Here is a 20,342-nt window from a genome sequence, read left to right on the forward strand (position 1 = left end):
TTATGTATTACAAAGGTTTTGTAGGGGGGGGAAAGTCCTAACATAAAAGTGTTTATGAACAGACTGACCACCTAGAAACATCTATTCTTGCTCAACACCCCACCTACCATGTCAGTCTTTGTGGATTAAGCTTTGATTGACAGGATGATGAACTTATTGTCCAAACTGAAAACTTCTGAGAGAGAAGGGGAAACACAATTCAAAATCACACTGGGCAATCCCTATCAAAATAACACCAGCATTCTTCACAGAGCCACAACAAACAATTCTAAAACTGGAACCAGAAAAGACCCCAAATAGCCAATGTTGAAAAAGAAAACCAAAGAGATGGAGGCTTCACAATTCCAGACTTCAAGCTGTATTACAAAGTTGTAACCATCAAATATGATGCTGGCACAAAAACAGACACACAGATCAATGCAGCAGAATAGAGAACCCAGAAAAGGGTCCACAAATGTATGGCCAACTATTCTTCAACAAAGCAGGGAAGAATATCCAATGGAAAAAAGACAGTCTCTTCAGCAAATGGTGCTAGGAAAACTGGACAGCAACATGCAGAAGAATGAAACTGAACTACTTTTTTACACCCACCACACACAAAAATAAATTCAAATGGATGAAAGACCTAAATATAAGACAGGAAACCATCAAAATCCTGTAAGAGAAAACAGAGAGCAACCCTTCTGACCTCGGCCACAGCAAATTCTTACTAGACATGTCTCTGCAGACAAGGGAAACAAAAGCCAAAATGAACTACTGGGACTTCATCAAGATAAAAAGCTTCTGCACAGGAAACAATCAACAAAACTAAAAGGCAACTGATAGAATAGGAGAAGTTATCTGCAAAGGACATATGAGATAAAGGGTTAGTATCCAAAATTGACAAAGAGCTTATCAAACTCAACACCCAAAAAACAAATAATCCAGTGAAGAAATGGGCAGAAGACATGGATAGACACTTTTCCAAAGAAGACATTCAGAAGACAGACACATGAAAAGATGCTCAACATCACTCATCATCAGGGAAATACAAATCAAAGCCACAATGAAATACTACTTCCCACCTGTCAGAGTGGCTAAAATTAACAACTCAAGAAACAACAGATGTTGGCAAGGATGCAGAGCAAGGGGAACCCTTTTGCACTGCTGTTGGGAATGCAAACTGTTGCAGCCATTCTGGAAAACAGTACAGAGGTTCCTCAAAAAATTAAAAATAGAACTACCCTACGCCCCAGCAAATGCATTACTAGGTATTTATCCAAAGGATACAAAATGCTGATTCAAAGGGGCACATGCACCCCAATGTTTATAGCAGCACTATCAACAACAGTCAACTTATGAAAAGAGCCCAAATGTCCATTGACTGATGAATGGATAAAGAAGATGTGGAATATATACACAATGGAATATTACTCGGTGATGAAAAAGAATAAAATCTTGCCATTTGCAACAAAGTGGATGGAACTAGAATATACTATGCTAAGTGAAATAAGTCAGTCAGAGAAAGACAAATATATGATTTCACTCATATGTGGAATTTAAGAAACAAAACAGATGAACATAGGGGAAGGGAAGGAAAAATAAGACAAAAGACAAAAGCAGAGAGGGAGGCAAACCATAAGAGACTCTTAAATACAGACAACAAACTGAGGGTTGCTGGAGGGGAGGTGGATGGGGGGGATGGGGTAAATGAGTGATGGGCATTAAGGAGGGCACTTAATGGGGATGAGCAGTAGGTGTTATATGTAAGGATGAATCACTAATTGTATTACTGAAACCAATATTACACTATATGTTAACTAACTAGAATTTAAATAGAAAAAAATTACAGTGGGACCACAAGCATGAATTGCACTGTCACTACTCAGACCATCAGACATGCAAACCAACTGCAAAAGTGATCTTGTGAAAGATTAGATTTTACTGAAAGTGCTGTTGGAGAACTGATCGCACAAAACCACAGCCAAATGAGGACTTGGCAGGATTATCAACTGAAGAGGTATGAAGGTAAAAACACAAGTCCTTCAAAATACTCCAGGGAGGATTAAGAGAGGACCTTGGGAAAATTGGTGAGGCTCTTGACTACTAAATCATGCTGTGAAGTCAAATCTGAAGTGAAGGACTCCATCCGTGCTGTCCGATCTCCGAGCACTATCTATCTGCACAACTGAAGCCACACCTCTACTTATCTCGCTCAAGTTTTCTTAGATGTGCATTTATTTATGGTCTTTTTCTTTCATTAGAAAGTAAGATCCATGAGGACAGGGACCTTGCTTCTGACTACATGTCTCTAGTGCCTAAAGCACTGACTGGCACATAAGAGTGTTTAAGAAATATGTGCTGAATAAATGAATAGGGTAACTGGAAAAATAATGTCCACCTTCCCCCAAAACTGAGTTAAGACCTGATTGAGTTTTCTTTCTTCCAAGAATTGGCTCATGGTTGCAACCATAATTTAAAATTTGTTAACTGTAAAATTAAACACTTTCGTGCTTTTGTTTCACTTAAGACAATATTCCAATCAGAACTTTCTTTCACGAATTATTACAAAATAGACACTGAAACAAACATTGAAGTGCTTGTGGCTTTTCTGACACTGAAGAAAATGGGGACTGTCTATAATAAAATATACTTAATACAAGGAAGAAAACGTCATTACGATTTGTAAATAAAACTCATAGTATCATTTTTCTCCCTTTAGTAGGTATCGCTCCCCACATTCCAGTAAACCTAGAATTCAGGTCCCCTGACATTTCCACAACCTGCTTCTGCCTCACTTTCAGCAGTAAGTTTGATTAAGCTGTGCTTGCCCAGGGGACCCTCTGGGCATATTAAATAAATCTGAGAAACTAAATCCAGAAGCCCAGCTAGCCCCAGGGTTTAGGGGAGTGCACGGTGGGTCTACATTTCCCACGCAGTAATTTTGTTTCTGCCAAACACGTGTTTTCAGGTTGCTCTACTACTGAACTTGGTCTTTCCGTCACCAGAATGCCCTGCCCACCCACCTGCAGTGGGCACCCTCTGTCCCTTGCTACCCGGTCCAAACACTCCCTTCCTCATTCTGCCACCTGCTCCTCCACTGGGGATTGGCTGTCTCTTCTCTCCACTCCCAGTGCCTGATCCACTTCCCTTTCAGGGCATGGGACGGTCATATTCCACCTTATATGATGGCTGTGTATGCAAGAGATGTCCTGGAAAAACAGATTCCTGTACTCTTCTGTCTACAAAGGTATCAATTTCTGACTTTCTAATTGCTATAGGATAAAGAACAAAAAGGCAATTCCCTACCTCCCACAGAAGCAGATACCCTGACCTCCAGAGGGCAAATACACCATCGTATTCCAAGAACTAGACAATGGTTCTCAAACTCTGGAGAGCTTGCAACAAAGCGTGAATCCCATTTCTACTCCTGAAGCTTTAAGCTCCCCAGGTGATTCTGATGCTGGTGTCCAAAGACTGTATTTTAGGGAACACTGAACTAAAGAATTAAAGGAAAGAGTCTACCCTGCTCCTTCCCCTGAACAATTCCTTCAGTGTTTCAGAACTACACCGAAAAAATTTGTCATTTTTACTTGGAAGGTTTGGCCCCCAAAGAAATGAACTTGGATCTTCTCCAGGGGTGGGAGTATGGTGGGGAAAGGGGGAAGGATGAGGGTAGTGCTTTGAAACAGAGAGGTATGGCCCAAACCCTGAGACCAGGAAATGGAAGGAATGGAGAAGATGTTCTAGAGTTTTGAAAGGGCCAAGGAATACAGGGTGACTGCATGGTAGGCCTGGGGAGGCTCTGGGGCCTCGCTGATTATTCTGTGCTCAAGTGCCTAGGTCTGTCACACATGGGAATGAGGACAGCTGTCTTTTTTTTTTTTTTTAATTTTTTTTTCAACATTTATTTATTTTTGGGACAGAGAGAGACAGAGCATGAACGGGGGAGGGGCAGAGAGAGAGGGAGACACAGAATCAGAAACAGGCTCCAGGCTCTGAGCCATCAGCCCAGAGCCTGACGCGGGGCTCGAACTCACGGACCGCGAGATCGTGACCTGGCTGAAGTCGGACGCTTAACCGACTGCGCCACCCAGGCGCCCCATGGACAGCTGTCTTAAAACAAACCTAAAGGCCAGAAACCAGGGCAGTCAGTGAATGAAGATCAGAGGGCCTTCCCCAGATCTCTGGGTCCAGGTAAGTCCTGAGGTTTCTGCAGTCCTGAGAAGGGGATGGGGTTCTCTGAGAATGGATTTCTTATCAACTGTGGTAGGGAGGGTGCTCTAAAATTTTTTTAAAAATTAAAAACAATTAAGGCACTTCTTATATTAAACTACCACAGAACAGATTCTTTTTCTAACATTTGTATTTTGCATCTACTATGTGCAATCCAGAAAAGTAGGTATTCGGAAACAAGTGAACGAATGGATGAATGAATACTGAACTAATAGGGAAAGGCCACTGTTTAATACAGAAAGTTTGAAAAAAGAGAGGGAAGGACCTCTAGTTTGCCTTTATCTTCTCCACCATGAGTGATCTTCACTGTTATGAACACACAAGGTAGAGGATGGGAAAGGACAGCTGTCCATCCTGAGAAGTAAAGATTGCTATCTCCCAGGCAGCACCTGGTGGGCTCTGAGAAAACCCAAGGTCTGTATGTACCTGACAGAATCCTGATGGGCTGCTCCGATGGCTCTTGAGGCCCGCAGCTTCACCAGGTCTCACCTCCTACTGGTCTGGTAGTCTGTCCAGACCGGGGCCCCTCTGCTCTTCAAACAGGCTCTGCAGACGCTGAAGATCTCACTTCAGGATCTGAGAGGGCCAAAGTGGCCTTGGCTGCCATCTGGGCTCCTGGCTTCACCATGCCAATCTTGCCACACAGCTCTGGCACTGCAAGGCTGGAAGTCAGGAGAGAACGGACTCCTCCTGTAAGAACTCAGGCCTCAGCTGGGTCAAAGATGGAAGACTCTGTGACCACTCTCACCGGGCTCTACTGCTGCTACCACCTTGAGTTTTGCTGTGCCATAGAAAAGTTTTCTTGTATTAAATCTTGCCATTTGCCACAACATGGATGGATCTAGAAGGTGTAATGCTAAGTGAAGTCAGTCAGAGAAAGTCAAATACCATCCAATTTCACTCATTAGTGGAATTTAAGGAAAAAAAACAAAGAAAAAAAAAAAGAGACAAACCAAAAAACAGACTCCTAACTACAGAAAATTGATGTTACCAGAGGGGAGGAGGGTGGGGGATATGTGAATCAGGGGATGGGGATTAAGAAGTACACTTGTGATGAACACTGGGTGAGGTATGGAATTGCCGAATCACTATACTACACACCCGAAACTAGTATTCACACTGTATGTTAACTATATTGGAATTAAAAAAAAAAAGAATAAAGGAACACTGGATGCCCTGTGGCAGCTGCAGAAGCTTCCAGCAGAGATGGGCCTGCAGCTTCTTCACAAAATAATTGATAGCATTTGTAGTCGAGCTTATCCTCTCTACCAGGATTCGCGCTGTGTTTGGGATTCAACAGAATGGAAGAATGTTCTAGAAGATATTACCAAATTTTTCAAAGCTGTAGTTGCTAAAAATTTACCTGATGAAGAGATATTTCAGCAGTTGAATCAGCTGAATTAATTTCATCAAGAAGCTATCATGAAATACTTAAAAAGTAGGAAAAGATGAAATCAGGCAGGCTCTGTTAGAAGAAATAGTTGATATTTCTTCTCACAGCTACAGGATTTTGATTGGCAGTTAAAGCTTGCATCATCTAGTAACAAGATTGCTACGTTATAAATGCTACTTAAAAAATTTTTTTTTCGTGTTTATTTTTGAGAGAGAGAGAGAGAGAGAGAGAGAGAGAGAGAGAGAGAGAGAGAATAAGATGAGAAGGGGCAGAGAGAGAGGGAGACACAGAATCTGAGGCAGGCTCCAGGCTGTGAGCTGTCAGCACAGAGCCTGACGTGGGGCTGGAACCCACAAACTGAGATTGTGACCTGAGCTGAAGTCCGGCACTTAACATACTGAGCCACCCAGGTGACCCACAAATGCTACTTTTAAACTTTAATCTAGATGTAAAAGAAAATGGCGAAGTCAAACCGTATTGTCGAAATAAGTAAAGAAGAGCTGCAGAATCTAATAAATTCTTTGGAAGCAGCTAACAAGGTGGTCCCACAGTTGAAATAACTGGAAACTATCAGATTTCACTGCTACACTTGAGACGGCCGAGTGACTACTGTGTGTTCAGAAAACCTGCAATATACAGACTGTTATCCTGTGCTGAGAGAATAGCCGTGCTGAGATTGCAGAGATAAAAATTTATCAGCTTCCCGAGCTGAGATTGCAAAGATAAAAATTTATCAGCTTCCCGAAAGAACAGGAAATGACACGGATGACAGGAAATGCATAAAAATGAAAGATGAAAAAGCTGTAACAGTGATTTATATTTTCATAATGGTTGTTTTGCACTTATTAAATATTTGAGAAATCTTTATAGATATACAATTTCAGTTTTACTGAAAACTAGAAATGGGCTCTAAAGTAATGTAAACATACAAAGCACAAATATACTTGAATGTTGTTTAAAGGAATATATGAATAGCAGGGTGTGTAACATGGATATATATGATTAATTTATATTTTAAAAATAACTTCCAAGAATGTATATGCTGCATATATAACTCAGCAGATTCTGTATCTTTCTTATATTTCAAAGATTGTAAAATGTAAATTTCTTAAAGAAAGAAGCTCTTCTTCAGACATGAACAAGAAAAAAATAATTAAACCTGTGTGAACAGTTTTGAGTTATGAATTCTAGAAATTAGATTCTTTTACTAGAATAGGAAAAAATGAAAATAACACTGTTACTTCTGCATTTGTTTGTCTGATTGGGAGGGTATGCTCTGATAAAAAGAACAGATGTCATTGTGTAGTGTATATATAACTATTCAAATATCAGCTAAGATTAAATATAGGTCCACTTTTGTTATAAACTTCATAGTGAAGTGAATAGTTTTGGGTGTTAACAACTTCACTGGAAAACAAACCATTTTTAATTTTAGTTAACTTTAAAAACAAGCATTCTGGGGTGGCTCAGTTGGTTAAGTGTCTGACTCTTAATTTAGGCTCAGGTCAAGATCTCACGGTTCCTGGGCTGACAGTGTGGGGCCGGCTTGGCATTCTCTCCCTTTCTCTCTCTCTGTCTCTCTGTCTCTCTCTCTCTCTGTCTCTCCCCTTCTCGAACTCTCTCTTCCCCCCCTCTCAAAATAAATAAATATTTATATATATACACTAAAAACAAAAATAAAATAATTTTCTTAAAAACAAAACAAAAACAAATGGGAGTTCTATCTGGAACTCCACACTGAGACCACGGGCTCTGGACTGGATCCCAGTGTCCATCAACTGGCCTCACATACTAGCCACCTAATGCTGGTTTGTGCTGGCACAGAAACTGTATACCCAGACTCTGCTCGGAGCCTCAAAGCAAGTTAATACCACCGAGCCACTCCTTCCTGACATGTGATTAGCTAACACTCACCATCCGTGCCCTCCCAGCCTCCCACCTCAACACTGCTCTGTGCTTTCTTCCCCACTTGTCCTTCCAGCCACTCCTTCCACCACTCTCCAGAATTCTGATTCCATTTTATCATGATCATTAGTAATTTCAAAGTCATTAAGAACTACATATACTGTACCTGGCTGAAATATCTACAAGGACAAAAGAGCTAATCATGCAAAGCAATGGTTCCTGCTCCCTATTTCCTCTTGTAAAGGTTTCTCTCCGGAGGTCCCCACCTTTATTTAGGTTTCTTTTCAGTTCTTCTGTGGGTTACCTTTTTTATCACTAATTAGTGTTTTGTTTTATTTTATTTGCTATTTCTTGACTTAGCCATTTTAGGCATCACTTACTGACTTTCCTACTATAATCAAAGGTGATTTAGGCCATTGTCTCCACCAGCTCCTTCCAGTATAGTCACATCATTGTTTTTAGGGCCTCTGTCAGTTTCTGTGTCACTGTTATGAGGGCGATGGTGTTGGAAGGATGCCAACAGAGACAGGGAATGGATAAACCACCCTTGGGTACAGGGAAAAGACGTGCCTGTTACACACAAACGGTTGCAGGAGCAGGAGGCAATTTGGCCATGGCCCTCTGGAAGGAAGCTTCCCAGTCCTCGTAGCCCAGAGGGAGGAGATCTCAGGCCTCTGATGCACCCGTGCTTGGAGGTGAGCCCAGCAGCTCTCAGGGAGGATCCCTTTGCCATCTCACCAGGGTGAGGTGTGTTAGACTGAGGGAAAACAGGGTTTTGTCCCAGACTCCTGACTGTTCTAGAGACTGCCCAACAGCAGCCAATAACTGGTAAAACCCTAGTAAAATGCTGTGTACTTCCTGCAAAGTAAAAGAAAGTCAGTTCCAAGATATACCCCAGCTGGCCTAGATGTGCTAGGTTCCAGCTAGCCTAGGCTGCTGGCCCAGCTGAGGCTACCTTCAGGAGGTTAAATAAATTTTTTTTTTTTTCAACGTTTATTTATTTTTGGGACAGAGAGAGACAGAGCATGAATGGGGGAGGGGCAGAGAGAGAGGGAGACACAGAATCGGAAACAGGCTTCAGGCTCTGAGCCATCAGCCCAGAGCCTGACGCGGGGCTCGAACTCACGGACCGTGAGATCGTGACCTGGCTGAAGTCGGACGCTTAACCGACTGCGCCACCCAGGCGCCCCGCAGGAGGTTAAATAATACACTCAGACCTTTATTCTTTTTTTTTCTATCACTTGTATGATCTTTTTTGCATTTTTTTTATTATGGAAAATTTTAAATTTAAAAAGTAGAGAGAACAGAATAATGAACCCAGTGTGCTCACTACCCAGTTGTAATAACGACCAGCCCAAGGTCAGTCTTGTTTCATCCATATGCTAGCCTCTTTCCCCACAATCATATTATTTTGAAGCAAATCCCAGGTTTCCTATCATTTCATCCTTAAATATTCCAATACATATAGTTATCTCTTAATGCCCCTCTTTGTGAAATTAGGATGTTTGTATCCTCATCCCTTTCTTTTCTTCTACCACTTTCGACAACTTCTAGAACAATTCAATTCTGTAACACCAGACTGTGCATACTGGGATGACAAATTCTTGGTCTCCAACCCGAGCTGGCACCTTAGCACTGGTTGGCAATCATTCTAACAGTATCAGAAAAAGCTCTCAGCACCTTTAGAAAAGTTGCAAAAAACCCCACAAAGTTCTGATACCAACCCGAAAGCTCTCGTACCTACAACTATTCATCCATCTAGTGCACATATGTGAAGTATCTACAGCTGATCAACACTATGCTAGGACACTGAGGACACAGAAATATAAGGCATCCTCCTTGCCCTTAAGGAAATCTTTGTAGAGTGAAAAGCTCGACAAGTCTACAGCCGTGGAGGCACAGATGAGGAAAGAAAGTTGCTACCGGGTATGTCTGAGGGACACCTGATGGACCCACTCCCCTGGGTTTCCAAGTAAGAATTCTACCTGGACTCCCCAACTCAGGCCCAGCTCCCTCCAAACCATTCTCCCAACTGCTGCCAAAAGGGTCTTTCAAAAACACTGATCTTTGGACACTTCTTGGCTAATGACACATCAACAATTCCCAGTGGTTTTCAGGTCAGGGTTCAACGCCTCTGCTGAAGCCTCCAGTCTTGTCATGACAGCCTCTGCCTAGTTCTCCGGCACCTTGCTCACAGCGCTGCCACTTCACCTCTGCTGAACTCCTGCTTGTTCTTGAAAGTGACTGGGTATGCCCTTTCCCCACCCCAAACACCCCTACTCCCCAACCTCACGTTCCTGACACTCAGCCCTGGTACTGCTCATCCTCACTCAGACCCAGGTGGCATGGGACACTCCCCTCTCCTCCCAGGGCTCCCAGAAGAATGTGGGCACATCCTGCCACCCCGCGTCCGACAGCTCCTCCTATCCATTCAAGACTGCTGCTTTGGGCTACAAGTCTGTGGAGTGAGTGGATGTTAAGGGAAGCCTATTGGGTCCTGGATATGGAGGTCACACGAGAGAGGTCTGTTAGTAATGGAGATTTACCCTTCCTAGCCATAGGTGTTTTTCACAGATGGTGTCGATGAAACTATCCAGGGAGAATGGGTCCAGAGGAAATCCAAGGGAACAATGGTATTAAAAAACTAAGAAGAAACAGCCAAAGCCATAGGTGGAAAGTGAAAGAGAGGAGGCTTTCAAGAAGGAATAATAAATAATGATCCTAATGAAAATCACAAGATAGTATAAGAACCTTAAATGCCACTTTGAAACAAAAAAAGACTTATGCTTTAAGTCGCTCAGTTCTAGATGTATTTCATGGCTTTATAATTCTTAAAACTTATAAGGTACAGATATCTGACACCAGGAGGCATGTACATATGCCATCATTATCATTATACAATAATAGAAACATTAAAAGTATATTTGACATTACTCACAATAGCCAAAGAGTGAAAACAACCCAAGTATCCATCAACAGATGAATGGATAAATAAAATGTGGTATATGTATATCCATACAATAAAATGTCATTCAATCTTAAAATGGAGTTAAGTACTCAGACATACTAAATATAAATGAATCTTGAAATCAGTAGGCTAAGTGAAAGAAGGCAGTCTCAAAGGACCGTATATTATGTAATTACATTATTATGAAATGCCCAGAATAGGCAAAGCTATAGGGATAGAAAGTAGACTGGTGGTTGCCAGGGGCTAAGGGGAGGGAGGAACGGGGAGTGACCGCTACTGAGGGTTTCTTTCTGGGGTGATGAAATACTCTAAAATTGATTGAAGGCAAAGTTACATAACTCTGTGAATATACTAAAAACTACTAAAGGGTGCACTTTAAATGGACGAATTGTATAGTATGTGGATTATATCTCAACAAAACTGTTACCAAAAGAAGCATATCTGAGTGAAGTCTCATACATCCTTTGCTTAGTGGAGTAATCCTGTTAGCACCTATAAACATAACTCTAAAGTCCAAATGAATGCCCAGTTCTCAATACAAATTCCGTGTTGCCTTCACTTGTGAACACTAGCCTCTTACATAAACCAGCAGATGAAACACCCAGCACGGAGAAGGCTTTAATATTAGTTCCACATTACAATAACAACCTCTGTTGCAGAGCCAGTAACAAGCCTGAACCCCAGCTTCACTGCCCACCTTCCCAGCTCACACAAAACATCTGCCTGTCCATTCTCTATCTTTTATACCTACCCTCCCAAACTATGGGCATGGCTATGCCAGCTGAGTCCCTCTGGCAAGGACACCCAGGATTGCTTTCAGAAAGCAGAGGCTGAGGGAGGGGCGCTCACCCACAGGAGCAACTGACCAGAAAACATGCACAACTGGCCCCAACACACCCACCACCCTTCTACACACAAGGCCTTTTCAATCTGGGTGTTGTGTTGTTTTTTTTTTTAACTGTGTCTACAAAGATTTTTACAGTTGGTTTCAAATTCCCTCAGTTAGCAGTTACAGGTTTTGATCTGTTCCTAATTACGGAAAAGAATCCTGGGATTGGTACAGAGTGAAGGAACTTGAGTTCAGCATTACAATTTTTAAAGTGCCAATGTTTATATGAATTCTGAGAACTAGATTTCCTCAGTTATTCTGCTTTAAAAAATGAGAATCAAGGACAAAAAGGCTTTGCCTGCACTGAAAGCCATGCTAAAATTTAACCAAATGACCTATCCTGCACCATTTAGACACTTCCTTACTCTTTTCCATAAATTAGTCTCCACATTTTTACCGAAACTGGATAATCTCTAAGTGTGCATGGGTGTGTTTAAGAGCTAACCACATCTAGAAAAGCTAAGGCTCTGAGGAAAACAGCAGTACAGACACGTACAGCCCCCTTTGTTGAGCACACCGCTGGATCTGTGCAGGAAGAGGCAGGCTGAGCCCTCCACACGGCACACATCCAGGTACAGTCCCAAGTGCACAGAGAACGAGTGTCGTGTGCAGACACCGAGGACGCACAATGCCGCAGCTCTATTTATGCTGCCTGCAAATACTACAGTTAGTTGTACCAAAGAGTAAAAAGACACATTTCCAATAGAACTTACCTGCTCGTTCAAGGAAAGCTTGGCAAACTAAATGGTGAGCACGCCATAGTTTATTTTCAAAAGTGCTCCTGAATACAGCTTTCATAAGTGGATCTTACTCAAGTAAGTGATCCAGCCCAGGTGAAGAACAGAAAATCAGGCAGAAAGTCAACATCTCTTTGACTCTTAAACTTAAAATTAGTACTTTTTAAAAGTAAGTGTGGGGAAGAGATCCCTCTAGAAGGAAATGCTCTAAAACCATTTCAGTGGCTTTCAGAGGGTGGAGCAACAGGGCACTGGGAGGAAAAAAAACTAGAACTCAGCATTGGCAAGAGCACGACTATCTCCAGCACAAGAGCCTGTTTATATGCACGGAGCCCTCTTTCTAAATGGGAAAAATGTCAGCAGCATAAGATTTTCACTAAGAACCTTAAAAATGTTCATCATTTTTCAGCTATACACAACAGAGCCTAAAGTTCAATCAGAGTCAGAAGTAACAAGGTATGTCAGTATGAAAACAACCTCAACTTAAAACAAGCCAAGAAATAATATTTACTAGACCCCAAATCAAATATTTTATAAATGTATCTGATCTATAATTGGATAGTGTCAGGCATTACCAAAGTGAAATGGTATTGACTAAAGCCTACAGCTCAACCTCTATGGGGTCAAACAACCTAAATCCCTGAATGCCACCTAAAATTCCCATTACCTTGGTGTATTCACTCTGCATAATCCTCTCCCCTTGAGTGCGGGTGGGCCTGACCTAATCAGGTGAACACTTTTAAGAAGGTCCTGAGGTTGGGGCGCCTGGGTGGCGCAGTCGGTTGGGCGTCTGACTTCAGCCAGGTCACGATCTCGCGGTCCGGGAGTTCGAGCCCCGCGTCGGGCTCTGGGCTGATGGCTCAGAGCCTGGAGCCTGTTTCCGATTCTGTGTCTCCCTCTCTCTCTGCCCCTCCCCCGTTCATGCTCTGTCTCTCTCTGTCCCAAAAAAATAAATAAATGTTGAAAAAAAAAATTAAAAAAAAAAAAGAAGGTCCTGAGGTCAGTCAGGAAAAGTCAGAAAAAGTTGAAGCTTCAGTAAACAAATCTCTATTTTTGGTCTAAAATTTTTATTTTCAAATGTTATAGAAATGGAATCATACAGTATATAAATTGCTAAGCCTCCCCCCACCTCAGCAAAATTTCCTTGGGATTCATCCAAATTATTGTATCGATAGTTTATTTCTTTTTATTGCTGAGTATTACATATGTATATGTACTACATACATATATATATATGATATGCATGTAGCACAGTGTGGCCATTAACCTGCTGAAGAATATTTGGGTAGTTTCTAGTTGGGGCTATTATGAGTAACGCTGCTGAATATTGCTGCACAGGTGCTATAAACATGGGTGTACAGGTGTCTGTGTAATCACCGGTTTTCATTTCTCTGGGATAAACGCCCAGGAACGCAAATGCTGGGTTGTATACTAAGTGCAAGTTTAGTTTTATAAGAAGATGCCAAACCACTTTCCGGAGTGGCTATACCATCTTACTTTCCCACCAGCAATGTATGTGTGATCCAATTTCTTTGTATTCTCTCAAGCATTCGGTGTTCTCACTATTTTGATAGGTATGTGGTGATGTCTCATTGTGGTTTTAATTTGCACTTCTTTAATGGCTTCTGAATCTGCGTATCTCATGTCCTTATTTGCCGTTACGTATAAACTACTTGATGAACTGTCTCTTCACATCTTTTGTTCATTTTTAAATTAGAGTACTTCTTTTTTAAAGTGTTGAGTTTTGAGAACTGTTATAGTCTAGATACAAGTGCTTTGTTAGAAATATGATTTGCAAAAATTTTGTCCCAGTATGTAGCTTACTGTTTCATCCTCTTGCCAGGGTCTTACTACATAGAGCAAAAGCTTTTGGTCTTGATGTGGTCCAATTTATCAATTTTTTCCTTTATGGGTCATGTTTTTGTTGTCAAATCTAGAAATCTTTTGCCCAGACTTAGGATATAAAGTTCTTCTTCAAGGGGCGCCTGAGTGGGTCAGTCGATTAAGCGTCCGACTTTGGCTCAGGTCATGATCTTGTGGTTCATGAGTTGGAGCCCCGCGTCGGGGTCTGTGCTGACAGCTCAGAGCCTGGAGCCTGCTTTGGATTCTGTGTCTCTATTTTTTCTCTTCCCGTCCTTAATAACTCCTGGAGATAACACACTGCAGTTGTGCTAGTGGTTACAGTATTTGGAGATAAAATTAATATTTTTTTAATGTTTATTTTGGGGGGGGAGAGGGAGGGAGGGAGGGGGAGAGAGAGAGAGAGAGAGAGAGAGAGAGAGAGAGAGAGAGAGAGAGAGAACCCCAAGCAGGCTCTGCACTGTCAGTGCAGAGCCCGACCAGTGCACAGCCCGATGCAGGGCTCTATCTCACAAACAGTGAGATCATAACCTGAGCTGAAATCAAGAGTTGAACACTTAACCGACTGAGCCACCCAAGAGTTCCTAAAATTAATATTTTTGACTAGAAGTATCTAATGATGAGTCCACAGAAATTGAACGTGGACACATCATTAAGATGTAATCAGAAATGACCAGATGACTTCAGTTAACATTTCTGAAATAGCAATCACATTGATTATTTCAAAATCCTTACTCTGTAGGTAAGTGTATTTTAATTTTTTGCCCTTAAATACTTTCATTTATCTTGGGAATGGGCTTTTGAGGGGGAGGGTGCTATCTCTTTAGCTAGCAGAATAGCGTGCCTTTTATCCTCACACATCCTATTTTTGAGGACATAGTAGCCATGCTTCATGGGAGGTCAGAGCTGCGTACAGCAGTCTTGCCCTTTGATATCCTTGGACTCTGTCAAGTGAACCAGAGAAACAGCTCTTTGCAGCATGGCAGAGCCCCCGAAGTTCTGGGATTTACCTCCACTTCAATAATATTGAATGTTTTTTAGCATGAGAATGTGTTATAACATTTGAATTAATTTGGACTACACTTTGGCTTTCGAGAGGAATCATTTCAAATAGACACAGGTACTTTTTATTACCTTCTTATTCTTGCTATCTTAAATTTCTTACTGTGTTTAACAGTACACTTGCCAAAATACTTAGCATGTTAAAAAAAAAAAAAAAAGCAGGCTTTTGATTTGTTTTTTTGTTTTTTTTTAAACAGCTTCAGATTGAAGCTGAGAGTTACCATAAACAAGTTGAGTGGCAGGTCTGGTATGCTGTATCTTGTTACATAAAGCTATTGCCAGAATCTCAGTAAATATAACATTTAAAAAATTTGCCTTTGTATATTCATAACAAATAACAAGTGAGAATTACATTATGCTCTTCCTGTATCATATTTTACTAAGATTTCATGCTTCATTATCTACTGCTGAACTGTTTAATAGTAATGTTACATGGAAATGATAGGTCATTTTTACTTTATATTTTTATATAATGAGGTAACATGAAATATAATTTGATGTACAATTTTGCCTGTTACAGAGGGTGTGCTAATTATAGTAGCATATGCACAAAACATTTTGACATGACAAGAGGCTGAATAAGTGTCCACTTTACTTAGGAAAAAAAAGGTATGATCTATAATGAGCTGATTTTGTTTAAGATGTGAGGTTTAGATCAAAGTTCATTTATTTGTCTGTTGTTGCCTAATTGTTCCAGCGGTACTTATTTGAAAAGGCTATCCTTCCTCCACTGAATTAATTGTCTTTGTTTCTTTGTCAAAAATCGTATCGACATATTTGTGTGGTTCTGTTTCAGGGTTCTTTATTCTATTCCTTGATCTGTCTATCCCTCCACCAACAACCACAAAGTCTTGATTACTGTAACTAAATAATAAACCTTAACATTATATACAGTGATTCCTCCCACTTTATTCTTCTTTTTCACACTTGTTACAGCTATTGTAGACTCTCTGCCTTTTTGTATAAATTTTAGATTAAGTTTATCTACATTTACCAAAAAAAAAAAAAAAGTCTTGCTTTGATATTTAAAACTTTTTAAAATTAGGGTAAAACCTACATAAGATAAAATTTACCATTTTAAGCTTTTTTTTTTTAAATGCTTATTTATTTATTTTTGAGACAGAGAGCACAAGCAGGGGAGGGGCAGAGAGAGAGAGGGAGACACAGAATCCGAAGCAGGCTCCAGGCTCCCAACTGTCAGCACAGAGCCCGATGTGAGGCTTGAACCCACAAACCGTGAAATCGTGACCTGAGCCAAAGTTGGACGCTTAACCAACTGAGCCACCCAGGTACTCCCCATTTTATTTTATTTATTTATTTAATTAAAAAAATTTTTTTTAATGTTTATTTATTTTTGAGAGAGACAGAAACAGAAGATGAGTGGGTTAGGGGCAGAGAGAGAGGGAGACACAGAATCTGAAGTAGGCTCCAGGCTCCGAACTGTCAGCACAGAGCCCAACATGGGGCTCGAACTCACGAGCTGTGAGATCATGACCTGAGCCGAAGTTGGACACTCAACCGACTGGGCCACCCAGGCACCCCCAAGTGCTCTCCATTTTAAACATTTTTAAGTGTATGATTCAGTACTCTTTTTTATTTATTTTATTTTATTATGATTTTTTTAACATTATTGAGAGACAGAGAGACACAGAGTGTGAGCAGGGGAGGGGCAGAGAGAGGAGGAGACACAGAATCTGAAGTAGGCTCCAGGCTCTGAGCTGTCAGCACAGAGCCCGACGCAGGGCTCAAACTCACAAACTGTGAGACCATGACCTGAGCCAAAGGTCGTGGCTTAACCAACTGAGCCACCCAGGCGCCCTGATTCAGTACTCTTAAGCAGAGATGCTGCAAAAATTAGGTAAGAGGATAGTGTGAATAACTATGTCTATACATCTGAAAAAATTAAATAAATAATAACTAGAAAAAATTATTTTAAATGACTCAAACAGAAAGGGAAAATCCAAAATATCCTATAACTTTTAAAGAAGCTGAATCAACAGTTTAAAAAAATCTCCACAAATAAAACACCAAAATCTAATGATTTTACAGGAGAGATCTATCAGGTACTCAAGGTTCATAGAATTCTAATCTTATATAATCTCTTCCAGAAAGAAGAAAAAATCAATTTATAATTACTAATGGTTAGTTTAACCTTGATATACACATCTAACAAGGAAAGCAAAAGGAAATTGGACGAATGGTGGTGTCATTCACTGAGAAAAGAGGCCTGGGGTTTGGGGCTGAGGTCATAGGAATGACTATGTGCAAAAGGCAGGAGCTTGTGATTGTCCAGGTAGAGATGTCTAGGCAGCCACCAAGAATATTGGTCTGGAGCTCAAGTACAAGCTGGGCTGGAGACAGCACTGAGAATCACCAATACAGAGAATCCCGTAAGTCTTACAGGTGGGATGGAATTACCCCGGGAAACTGTATGGGATGTGACTGATTCGCAGACAACCCCAATATTTAAGGAAGGAGATTCCCTGAAGAGACTGGCCAGAGAATCAGGGAAAGAAAGGACCAGGAAGGCCAGAAAGACAGTGACTCAAACCACTCTGTGAGCAAGAGAGCAGTGAGGAGACTGAAGAGTTCAGTGACTGGCATCTGCTAAGATAGGACAGTTTCAGGATGTGGTGAGGGAAGGAGGCACTGCTGTGTGGGCTGATGGACAAGTAGATAAGAGGAAGCACAGATAGGGAGCCAACACTATGAGAAGGCTGGCCAAGGAGGGAAGCAGACAGTGTCTAAGAGCAAAGGGAAAAGCCGATTAGAGGATGAGCACATTGGTAGACCACTAGACAGAAAAAGGAAAGTGGTTGGTGAGAAAAAAAACCACAACACAGAACCTATCCTCACATTCCAGGAAGGAGAAGATTGCTCTGTAGTCACAGTCCCAAGACATGGACACAAAATCACCACAAGTCCTTTTCAAACACATCGTCACTGATCAGTGACGACTTGCTTCTGAGAGTCGGTGAACAGCCACAGACCCGTCCTGTGACCGTGCTTCGATGGCTAAAGGTGAACCAGCCCTTGGAAGTCCACCCAGCCCTGAATTCCACACAGGGGGTAAAAGAGAAAAGTATGGAGGCAAGGCCCTTGAGGACAGCGGCAGATGATAAAGAGCAAAAATGAGGTCACGGGTCTTGGATAAGAGGGAGTCTACTGGTCACCCGAGAACAGAGAAAACGATCAAGGTTGATAACACCGGTGGCAGCAGCAGGTGACATGCTTTCAGGTCACATACACAAAAAATCTGAGGTGTGGAGCGGCTACACGATCTGTCTAGGAGCAAGCCAGGACGCATCCCCCTGCCCGACTGCAGGGCCTGTGCTCTTACAGGCAACCTGCCACCCGTTGCTATCTTCCTCTAAACTCTGCCCGCATTTGTGGCATCTTTCTGTATGGCACATCCCACACTCTGGCTTTCGCTGGTTAGAAGTGTGTTTATTTCATTTATACCCACCTTCCCCCAGAACCGAAGCCCTATAGGCTTTTACATGGCAAGTGCTCAGCGAAGAAATGAATACAGCTGTAGTTACCAAACGTGTTATGTGCCGAGTTGCTTTCAAGAGCGTGTATCATTTCCCTTCTCAAGTGACTGAAGCCATCCCCACCACACCTTCTTTACGGTGCTCAGGTGTTCACGCTCCTTTGCCACAGAGACTACAAAGGCAAAGCTATACTGTGCACCTCATTTACCTCAAGTTCCATATTAGTGGATTTAGTCTCCACTGAAGAGATTTCACTACGTCTGCAGGTTGAGACCGAAAAGCACTTCTTACCTGAATTTTGATGGGCCAGGTGAAATTACTGACATAGACGAAGAAAGTGATATTTGGATGGTTGCGAAAATCAAATTTCTCATTAGAGAAGCTATCTTTGTACTCCTTAATGTTGGTTTTTGAAACAACAGGCATCTCTTCTCCAGCCTGGGTTCCAGCTGTCAGGAAGAAAAGAATGAAATACAAGAGCCCCATTTTTATTTCTCTTTTTGTGGACAGAATCTGTCCTCATTAATAATGACAGTTTAGCATTTACTTAACACTCACTATGTTCCAGGAACAGCCTTTAAGAGCACAATCTCCTTTAGTTCTAACAACAACTCTTATTATTCTCATTTATAGATCAGGAAACTGAGGTTCAGAGAAATTTAGTAACTTGGCTCAGGTCACACAGCCAGCAAAAAGCAGAGGTGAGATTTGCAGCAGGAAGGCGGATACACAATGCTGTGCCCTTAACCAGAATGCTTTTGCAGGGGTCTCGGAACTCCTCAGCACTGAAACGATGGCATGCAGTTGTGAAAATACAGATACCACTGGAATCCTGCTGACAAGCAATGGCCCTCACTCTGCACGTTAACACTTCAACTGCTTTACGTTTCCCCTTTATACCTGTTTGTCAGTACTACTGATCCCCCATATCAGGGACAGAGTCACCTCTCCCTTCCTAACTAGCAGTGACCTCATGTCTCAACAGCAGCAGGGAGAAAGGAGCTCTAGGGAATCACTCCGTCCCTTCTGTTATCAGCTACAACTGTATTTAAATCCCCTCAATCTGGCAAAAACTTATCCTCTTCCCAAATAGCCCTTCAATATTCCATATTCTCCCTTAGCCAGGAATTCTAGTATCTACAAAGACTCAAAAAACAGATTTTTTTTCCCATGTCTGCATCAAATACTGTGACTGGAGCCCAGGTTTTTGGGTCCTTATTAAGAGAGTCATTGAAAAGCATTCACATGCTAAGAGATGTTGTCCTTCTCCCAAGGCTCTCATAATTCCGACTTTTTCTTGGAAGTGTCTCCTCACCGCAAGTTTCTAAACCTTCTCTGAATTCTATACAATCTTTTAAGACGTGATAAACATGTCTTAATATAGATAGCACATCTTTTAAGATATGATAAACATAATACATACAAAGGTTACGTTTAGGGGTGCCTGGGTGGCTCAGTCGGTTGAGCATCCGACTTCAGCTCAGGTCATGATCTCACAGTCCGTGAGTTTGAGCCCCGCGTCAGGCTCTGTGCTGACAGCTCAGAGCCTGGAGCCTGCTTCAGATTCTGTGTCTCCCTCTCTCTCTCCCCCCCCCCCCCCCCCCGCTCATCTCTCTCTGTCTCAAAAATAAATAAAAACATTAAAAAAAAATTAATTTTGCTTCCATCTGATTGGTCGTGTTGTTGTGACCAAAAACAAGTATTGTAAGAGTAATGATAATGACATGCAGTTAACATTGAGTGAAAAATAACCATGTTTCAAGCACTACATTGACTACTTTGTTTATTATGTCATTTCATCCTCACCATGTTCTGCACA

At 41.6% G+C, this 20,342-nt stretch overlaps 1 protein-coding gene across 3 annotated transcripts in view; it reads right to left on the reverse strand.

Annotated features, from left to right (window-relative positions):
* Positions 1-20,342, reverse strand: part of ATRN (attractin) — a 161,700-nt gene that overhangs the window by 33,763 nt on the left and 107,595 nt on the right. For all 3 annotated transcript variants that reach the window (XM_086701794.1, XM_086701793.1, XM_086701795.1), the window contains exon 24: positions 18,815-18,972. In XM_086701794.1, the coding sequence (XP_086557920.1) occupies positions 18,815-18,972 (158 nt within the window). The remainder of the gene's footprint in view (positions 1-18,814; positions 18,973-20,342) is intronic.

The sequence above is a fragment of the Puma concolor genome, chromosome A3, assembly GCF_028749965.1.
Source record: "Puma concolor isolate L17-30 chromosome A3, mPumCon1.1.hap2, whole genome shotgun sequence".
In the NCBI taxonomy this organism is placed as follows: domain Eukaryota; kingdom Metazoa; phylum Chordata; class Mammalia; order Carnivora; family Felidae; genus Puma; species Puma concolor.